This window comes from Mercenaria mercenaria, chromosome 1, assembly GCF_021730395.1.
Source record: "Mercenaria mercenaria strain notata chromosome 1, MADL_Memer_1, whole genome shotgun sequence".
Lineage (NCBI taxonomy): Eukaryota > Metazoa > Mollusca > Bivalvia > Venerida > Veneridae > Mercenaria > Mercenaria mercenaria.
Genome location: NC_069361.1, coordinates 114,070,022 through 114,079,667, shown reverse-complemented (window position 1 = coordinate 114,079,667; position 9,646 = coordinate 114,070,022). Strand labels below are relative to the sequence as shown.

General features: G+C 33.8%; 1 protein-coding gene across 1 annotated transcript; it reads right to left on the bottom strand.

The window, feature by feature from the left end:
* Positions 1-4,265: 4,265 nt before the first annotated feature.
* LOC123525349 (uncharacterized) lies at positions 4,266-9,403 on the bottom strand. The gene is made up of 3 exons (XM_045304325.2): positions 8,962-9,403; positions 8,616-8,655; positions 4,266-5,700 (listed from the first exon to the last, which is right to left on the bottom strand). The coding sequence occupies exons 1-3, from the start codon at positions 9,246-9,248 to the stop codon at positions 5,446-5,448; spliced, it is 582 nt and encodes a 193-aa protein (XP_045160260.2). The 5' UTR covers positions 9,249-9,403; the 3' UTR covers positions 4,266-5,445.
* Between the last annotated feature and the right edge of the window lie 243 nt (positions 9,404-9,646).

Below are 9,646 nucleotides of genomic sequence, written 5' to 3'. Positions count from 1 at the left end.
CAAGGTATACATAAATAAGATTTTACACATAGAAGGCACCCACGCAAAGTATTAGCAGACTCGGATTGGTTGAGCCTTTTAATGACTTGTTTTGTTAGATGTAACGTCACACCGACACAATTATAGGTCATATGGTAACATTCTAGCTTTTCATGATGGAGGAATATTTCAGGTGTCCCTCCGGGCATTCTTTTAGGCACGGACGGGCACCTGGGTAGCACCACTGAACCTTCGTAAGCCATGAAAGAATCATACACCTAGAGCAAGGTTTTGAACCTTCCTCAACGGTGAGGGTCAAGTGAATCGAAGTCAGGGTCCTTTATCACTCGACCACGGAAGCCCCTTTTCCTGAAAAACTTTAATAATGAATTGTGTATAACCCCCTCTTGCCCCCAGAATCGGCTAATGAATTATTCAAATACACATATGTGTATTAATGTGTGTGACAGTAAACACTTTTAGTCACAGAATGTAGCATAATAATGAAGCTTTCTACAGGTCGGTTATTGATATAATGAAATAGAAGACGTGGCATTTAACTGGTCTCTTTTAACTTCAAACAGAAATCAGCAATTCCATTGTAAAAAGTACCCATTAGAACGTTCCCAAAGACCCTTCGTACCAACAATTAAGACGAAGACAACTGTTTAAAATTCCTTCTACTGTATGGACATTATGAATTACTATAAGCGCTACTCTGAATATACTTTAAACAAGAAATATCTTTAAAAAAAAATAGATGGCCGGCGGATTGTAATAACACAAGAAGTTTATAAGGGCTTCATATCCTTTGTGTTATTCTATTATTTATCTGGCATTTTTCAAATAGCAAAACTAAACACCGCACTTTAACATTTTAGATGGTTCTCTTCTAACTTTTCACAAAGAATTCGTAGGGGTGCAATTTTGTTTCTACGACGATTAACTTTAGCAGTGGCCCTTAATCGATCAGCTAATCACGCCCTTTTTAATGTAATACGCAGGCCATATTCAGCCTTTTCTGTAAATTGATATAATATTATGTTGGTATTTGAACAGGATTTTATTATATTTATCAAACTTACTTATCATTTTAGATAATATATCAATATTCTTCTAAATATATTGAGCGAAACGTAGCTTTAAAACTATAAACAGCGTCTTTAAGAACAAACGATTTTCGTCTGTCATTTCACTCAGCGTTGCACAATCAGCAGAGTTAAAAGACAAGACGCCCTCGTCCATTCAGGCAGTGTTGTATAATCTTTCATATAACGCGTTATCAAGTAGTCTGATTTGCAAATTTTTGTCACATGACGTACAGGTCACGAATTCGTTCGCCGAAAAATATCTTCACGTTCAAGATCATATTTGATATTTGTAGCGAGTGTAATAATATCTGTACATACATTACCATAACATTTGTATCTTTTCAAGAAAAGTGTTAAAATTATGATGTTTAACTGGTCTGAAATGAAATATATCAATTGAAAATATCTATCTATCTATATCTCTAAGGCAGCAAAATGATTTGTATGTCACTACCATGCGTTGAATCGAGAAACAAGGAAAACCGATAACAGGATAGTTTGGAAGCAAATTATGCAACTAAGCAATACAATCGGTTTGGCTTAGTCTGTTTGACAGGTAATAAAATATGCAACAACCCTCACGCACCCTGGGTGCGCACTCTATTTTAGAAATATTGATGGGCACATGATCCCAAAGGACCATAAAAATATAATACCGAGTTCAAATGGTAAAAGACTTCATACAATAGATCTGCACTTCATACTGTAGCCGTAATATGAAATATTTTGATGACAACCAGTTTGTTAGGAGCGTCATTCCTTTGAAATGTAGACTGACTGGTGCCAAAGTTACGTCGAAGTTATTGTTCTCGGAATAGGTCTGCATGGTGTTTATAGACCTGTGAGGTATTTGCGAGGTTTTCAAATCTCCTCATAGGTCTATAAACACCATGCAGACCTATTCCGAGAATGATCAATTGCTTACCTCCTTGCTTAGTTCAGGCTAGTTTCGGGTTTGTAAAACATTTGTTGTATGAACAAACAAAATCATGTGCAACAAGAAATATCTTTAAAAATGATGGTCGGCGAATTGTAATAAGGAAAGAAGTGTATGAATTTTTCATCTAACATTCATCTTTCATCTAACATTTTTCAAATTGCAAAACTAAACACCGCACTTTAACAATTTAAATGGTTCTCTTTTAATTTTTCGCGAAGGTTTCGTAGGGTTGCAATTTTGTTTCGTTTATCCTTAGACGAATAAGTACAGCAGTAGTTTGATGAAGATTCATGAAGCGGTTCATGAGAAGAGGTCATTAAACGTGTTTATATTTTTAGCTAAATTGGTCCCTATCCCCATTTGTAACAAAATAGCAGGAGACCTTACGATATTGTTACACATCGAGTTTGATAAAAATCCATTACATTTTAGTGGTTAATGCGAAGAAAGGCATATCTGCTTTTAGCTATAGTGGTCCCTAATAGGGCCCAAGTTCCTATATAAATAAATTTGGAAGAGGACCTTATACTGATGCTCCAGACCAAGTATGACAAAGATCCACCAAGCTGTTCATGAGACGCTGTATAAAGGCATTTCTAGTTTTAGCTCTAGCAGCCCCTAAAAGGGGTCAAATGTCCCAGCTGAACAAAGTTGGCTGCGGGCCTAATAAAGATGCTACAAATCAAGTTTGATTAGAATACGTGAGAAAAAATCAATTAAAGGATTTTTTTATTTTTTATTTTTATTTATTTCTAAAATAGGCCAACTGATCCCGCTTTAACAAATGCATATTCGCTATTCATGAATCTTTGGACAATGACGTCACATCTATAAAAATGAAGGTCAAGCAATTGTAATTATTTCAATATTTCTGTTTCATAAGCAAAGTTTGACCGTAGTCATATCACATAGATAAACTGTTTGCAGCATACCTTCATTTCAGTGTAATGAGATTCCGTCATTAAATAGCATATATATAATGGAACAGATTTCAACTGAGTTCAGTATTTGCATACCATACTAAAGAAAAATATTCATATATAATAAATCAGTTAAATAATTTATAACAAATATATCAAAGCAAACAAGTACTCATTTTATTATGCAATCTGAATAAGTCACAAAAGCAAGAAACCTTTTCATACACAGACGACAATTGTAACAAGGAAAATCTTTTAAAAAGCACTTCTCTACATAAAAGACTCTTATCACACCCTTATTCATGTGATACGCAGACCGTATTCAGCTCTTTCTTTAATTTGATATATGATGGTATTTGAACAGGTTTTTATCATATTTATTAAACTTACTTATCATTTTGAGATATATCAATATTCTTGCTAAATATACTGAGCCAAAGTTAGCTTTAAAACTGTGAACAGCGTCGTTTAGGATAAACGCTTTGTCTACATTTCACTCAGCGTAGCACAATCAACAGAGTGAAAGAAATTGACACTCTCGTCCAATCAGGCAGAGTGTTGCATAAATCTTCCATTTTGATAAATTATCTATAATGCGTTATCAAGTAGTTTGATTTGCAAACTGAAGTCACGTGGCATAGGTAACGAAAACGAATTTAGACGGCGTCGCCGAAAAACTGTCGGGTACTATTAATATAACAAAATGCACAACCCTGTAAATATGTTTGCCAGCAATTAAGACATGAACATTTGTATTGCATGAAAAGCCGGTACACATCTGTTAAACATTGAGAAGGTTATAGTTTCTAGCATGCCAGCCAGGATTGCCGGTGCTACAAAAACTCGTCTTACATCTCGGGGTTTAAGATGGTTTACGTGATGCAGTTTATGCATGGATACGTAAATTCAAACGCTACTATAACAAAATAATGCTTAAGGAAAATAAATCGATTTGGTTCATTTTTTTCTATTGGTTAAGAATACGACACGCAGAGACTCACGACCGCCTATACAATTACCCTCCAGCCAGATATTTTCCATCTGCATCTTCAACCAGTGACCTTATACTCTTTCTAAACATCGGGAGAAACTTTAGCAAATACGCGTGGGTTTCGTGCAAGTTTACTATCTAACAATACAGGCTAACGGGTGATATATTTGCCAAGTCGGAAGTCGTCATTTCATTGCTTGTCCGTATGTTTGTCAGGCCGTACGTCCATTTGTTTTATAATACGTCTGTCTGTCCGTCAGTCAGTCGACTCGTCTGTATTAGTAGAATGAAATTTATACTTAGAAATACATTAATTATTTTTCGCTCAAGATGAAAGATTATATTGAAATTTATTTTTACAACTGAAGTATAATCGTGCCATTAATTCTTGGGGTTTCCCGAAAACAAGCTAGCGTAAATTTCAGTTATTACAACTGTATCATTTATAAAATAAATGTTTCCGATGTCATTCAATAGAGATTTAATAAATACAGGTTTTCTTAATGACACATTAAATTGGAGGGAATAATTATATTTTTCAGCATGAATTAACCGATAATTAACCGATAATTATGTAAATATTTGTTACTACGACGTGTGCTTCTAGGAGTGACTGAGGTGTCCCGTTCGACTAAGTTTCGACAGCCAATATCCATTTTCAAATAGTTTGCTTCTATGTTTTTTTCGTTGTCCTAATCAGAATGTGTTGAAAACGAATATAATACTAGTGTCTCTTTTTTCCAAAATACCTTACACAAATATGTACTATCGCTTCAAATACATACATGACACTATTATCTTACCTTCAAATGAATTAATATAGTGTAAATTTATTATCTAAACTTGCATTATGAACTTTGAGAAACAGGACCTCATCCGTCATTCACCATTATGAATACAAATAAAATCCTTCCTGAGTAAGGCAATTTATTTGAGTGCACTCATTGAGTGGAGTTCGAGAAATGTCTAAGAATATAGCCAAACGAACAATCATCCGTAGAACCACAATTATTTTGTCGTTTTATACCGATCAGTAAAACTATAGAAAGGCAGGGTTTTAGTATCTAAAGACACCAGTTAAAAGTGGTTTGTACTAGAATTTGATAACGTGTATTTGATTACCATTAAACAATATGCTTAAAATACCAGTTTACCTCTGTAAATTCTTTCCAACTAACATATAAACGTCTGATCTATTGTTAGCTTTTAGTGGTTCTGGAAACTGTCTATCATCTTAAATCAAAGTTTCTGCCTCGATGCTTCGTAAATATGCCTACCAGTACTCCACACAAAAAGTAGTGTCCAGCAGTTTTAATTTTGAGCATTTCCACATTTTAACTGCTCATCACTGACGACTTCAACTGATTCAGTGTCTATGCGCGTCAAATTTAGTAAATTCGGTATTACTTTAAAACATTACTATTTACATTTCATCAGTCATTAGTACATATACTTTACATGATATAAACCCCACCTCATTATCACAGTAGATTTTCATTATTCAAAAAAATAGCTGCGACTGTATCATAGTTTGGTACAATACAGTGTCGAACTTTCTTCATCAGAATAATGGGAAAGCTCTAATACATTTGAAGTTTTAATATCGGATTCTGTTTCTTTATCATTACTCTTATTGCCGTCGTAACTATCACTGCCTTTTCTTCTATTGTGTTCTTCACCATCAACTCTGTTTTCTGTCATTTGGATATCAGATGCAGGACTTCGGTCGTCCAGGTTACCTGCACTATCAAATGGTTGATCTTGAACGTCGTCATGTTGCTTGGCATTTGAAAAATGAAAAGTATATAAGTTTCTTAACAGATAGTTATAAATATACCTTTTCTTTTCAGGTAATGATGTACGACCCTGTGTTGTTATATTTTCCGGTACTTTTTGCGTCATGCTGTACATTCATACAATATTTCTGTTTTTGTTTTATGTTTCTAAAGGATCTTTTTACAAGTATTATAAGCAAAACCTTAATATCAAATAATGTTTGATACACACTGATAGAAACCAAACAGGGAAGGTACACCCTCTTTGTTAATAATTTTATATTCTAAATGAACACATGTAGGTTCTGTATTGGGCATGCACTAGTTTATTAAAATCACTTGTTGAAATGAATCTTTAAAACTATAATTTTAGTTACAACAGATGAAACCATTGAAGTATTTGATGCCGTAAATTAAGAGTTTATTTTACTTTTGTTTCCACTTTACCACATTCATACAAGGTGATGATATAACTAATAGACAAATAATTAGCTCGAGCATAAACCCTATTTAAAATGTTTACTCCATTTATTGAAAATCGCTTTAAAGAATGAAGATGATTGTAATGATATACAATCAATAAAGAAAATCAGGTAAATGAGAATGGTTGAGATTCATGCATTTAAGATTTTGAGTAATGTATTCATTGTATTGCACTTTATTTCAATCTTCAAGCTGTACAAATTATAATAAGGTCAAAATACATGAAAAAGGAAAACGAAAAAATAAAACAAATAAATTTGACGTTTCAATTCACGACTGTCGAAAATTGTGGGTCCATTACTTGAGATACAATTTTTTACTATACTTTTATGCGAATCTCTTTTCAGAGAAGTATACAAATTAAATGAGAGGATGTATGTTGTTTTGCTGAAATTTTGCAGCTGAAATGATATTCAAGGTTAAGATTTATAAAAACATGTTATAATCACATTATTTTGAGACGCACCCATGTTTGGTGTCCAGTGACGGTTCAGTTTTATAAGTTCATTTGGACGAGGTTGCTATGAAACTTGTTTCTGGCCTGTTTATTGGGTTCTTAATTGTGTTTGTCTTGTTGTTTCGTTTCTTCGATGCATTGAGTACTTGCGTATTTGTTTCGTTAGGTTTTCATATATAAATGTTTACATGAGCATTGCTGGTTACTGGTTGGGAACCATTTTCCGGACAGGACCAGTTTCCGGACACATGTAATATCCGCTTTATTTCGTTGTTACTCATGTAATTGTTTCATCTAGATCATTTAGATGTTTGTTCTTCATGTCTACAACAAACACTATTTTATAAGGCTGTATAATGTTTGGGTTTTTGATGATAACTCACCTGCGTTTACAAAACAACTTTCTGTCTTAACGGGGCATGAAGATAGCATTGCGCATGCGCAGTAGTTCACACATGCCGAGGTATCAAGTGGGGAAGAAATAATCAAACTACATAATGATTGTCTGCTGATAACATGTTCTACTTTTAATTTCACGCTAAAAGTTACGTAAGACGCAGGGCTGTCGATTTTTGCACTAATTTTTTTCTATATCTATTGGAATTATCAAGAATTCGTATAAGACGAAATTCGAGTTTTTTATAGTCAACCTCTGTTTGCTTTCGTAGCTGCTATTGAACGTCGGGTTATGTTTCATGTGCAATTTTGAAGAGGCGAATGATAACGAAATGTGTAGAAATAGTTTAATTACTTATTTTGATATCAAATTAACAACAAAACAACGTCAAAATATTTGTCCGGATACTGGTTTACCTGACGGGAAAAATAACCTATTTTATTGATCCTATTTGAGGCCCCATGGAACCCATATTTTACGTCACAACACGATGCTGATTACAACATCGGATGTGGAAGGAGCTGAAGTTTGTGCAGTGTGGGCTTCATTTATGTCAAATACTTTTTTAGGGAATAATAAAGACGAAATATGAAAATGTGTCCGGAAAATGGTTCCCAACCAGTATACATATTATGCTTTTTGGTACCTAAGTTGGTACGTTAGGGAATCACCTGGTTGGGTTGATTTTTATTTACATCGTCCTGTAATTTTGGAACATGATGGAGATAAAGAGTCGCAATAAACCAAATTGTCACTGACTGCTCTATGGCGGTGTCCTACTGTATTTCTAAATGTGTTTGCTGTGTCTTGGTTGTCTAATTGTTTTATGTTTATGTTCTGTGTTTCATATGTACATGTCTATCGTTTATACATACGTGCATACATACACTTATGTATGCCTTTGCATTACCAATACCTGCATTATTTACTGCGTGATTATCGCTGAAAAATTGCTTTGCTACAGAAATTTCAAACTTAGTGTACTCTGTAGATAAATATTACCGACGATTACATTCTGTAAATAAATACTACAAACGATCACATTAACAATTTGTTTATAATTTTCATTTACAGTTTTTTTTCTCTCACTGGATTCGGACATGCTAACGGAAGAAAAATCATGTATTGACAAGGCAATTCGCATGTTATTAATGCGACGCTGTTTACACTCTAACCGTGAATGTATTGAATCGCATGTAACTTATATGCGACTGTTTATTTTAGGAATCCTTATCAACAATGCTGGGAAGTATCAATCAGTATGTTTTATTTAATATCTATCTCTATTCATATTAATCTTGGAAGCATGTCAACACGTTGGAAACGGTTTGTACTCAAAATATCTTAAATCTAAAATTATCATTTTTGAAAATGTGTCCCTGTTTACGAATTTTAAGTAATATGCAAAAAATACTGTTAATTTCATGTTTGTTATAATGAGAAGTATACAAAAATCGTTTAAATAACTTGAATACATGCTTTGGTAGTGTGTTTGATTTGTGCACCCCGGTTATACGTAATATTAGAATAACTTATGCAACAATAAGGTAACGCTCAGAAAGACTTGATGAAATTTGTATACCTTACTTTTCTTTTCCTGCCTTCTATTCAACACAAACTGGCTAAAATACAAATGAAAACAAAATTTAATCATTTAATCATCTCTTCTGCCTTTGGCGTGTAGTGTTCATGGGGGTTGGGTGGATATTTTCACGATGGAATTGTGGAGCAAAATTAACCAGTAATTGCACATCATTATTATTTACGGTTAAAATTTCATATGGAATGCTTATCTAAAGTACATGTATTTACTAGATGATATTTGTCATTTAATATTAAAACATCTTGTTTTCCTGCTAAGTCCCTCAATACATTTTGCCTATAGAAACATAATTCTTGAAATTTTAAAGCAAAAGTGATGCACTTACATTATGAAAAATGTAACAGCAAGAACGGAAACAGCACACACCACAATAATGATGATTATAGCATACGGAGATCGAGCTGATCCTACTCTACAGTCTTCCTCTACATCAGGGTCTGCTGGTCTGCACTTCAGCGAAATACTGCATATATCCAGGTGAGTTAGATTTCTGCTGAGCGCGTGTACACGAAACTCACGGTGGCTTAACATTGGCGGAGGGCACGGAGCGGACTGTAAAAAGTCCTGAACTATTCCGCGACAAGGAGATTTACAATGTTGATAGTGTCCCATATTTAAAGTTATTACTGAACATGAACATTTAAATACGTCCTGTTTTTCACTTACTAAAATCTAAAATTTCGATACGCAGTGATATTATAAACCGTTATGTAACAAAAAATAAAACGTGAATGTATTTTGCTTGCTGTAATAACGGCTCTACATAATATGACAAATACAATGTTGTAATTTAATATAGCTGTTCCAATTAGGCATACCAGAGCATTATTGTTTACATTGTATTTCAGTGTTATAGAGAACAATATAATATGTAATTATAAAGTAACGTTAATGCTAAATTTAGATTAAGAGAATTAGGTGGACTGTTCTTATGTGTAATAAGGCGTAAATTGAACCCGCCTATAAGGTTTTATTTCACCTATCAGTGACATTTACTCGCATACACCATC

Coding starts and splice junctions, on each gene's coding strand:
- LOC123525349 (XM_045304325.2), bottom strand. CDS start 9,248: ATGGGACACTATCAACATTGTAAATCTCCTTGTCGCGGAATAGTTCAG. Junction 8,656..8,961: donor GCTGTTACATTTTTCATAAT/GTAAGTGCATCA, acceptor TTTGTATTTTAG/CCAGTTTGTGTTGAATAGAA. Junction 5,701..8,615: donor GGCAGGAAAAGAAAAGTAAG/GTATACAAATTT, acceptor TCAAATGCCAAG/CAACATGACGACGTTCAAGA.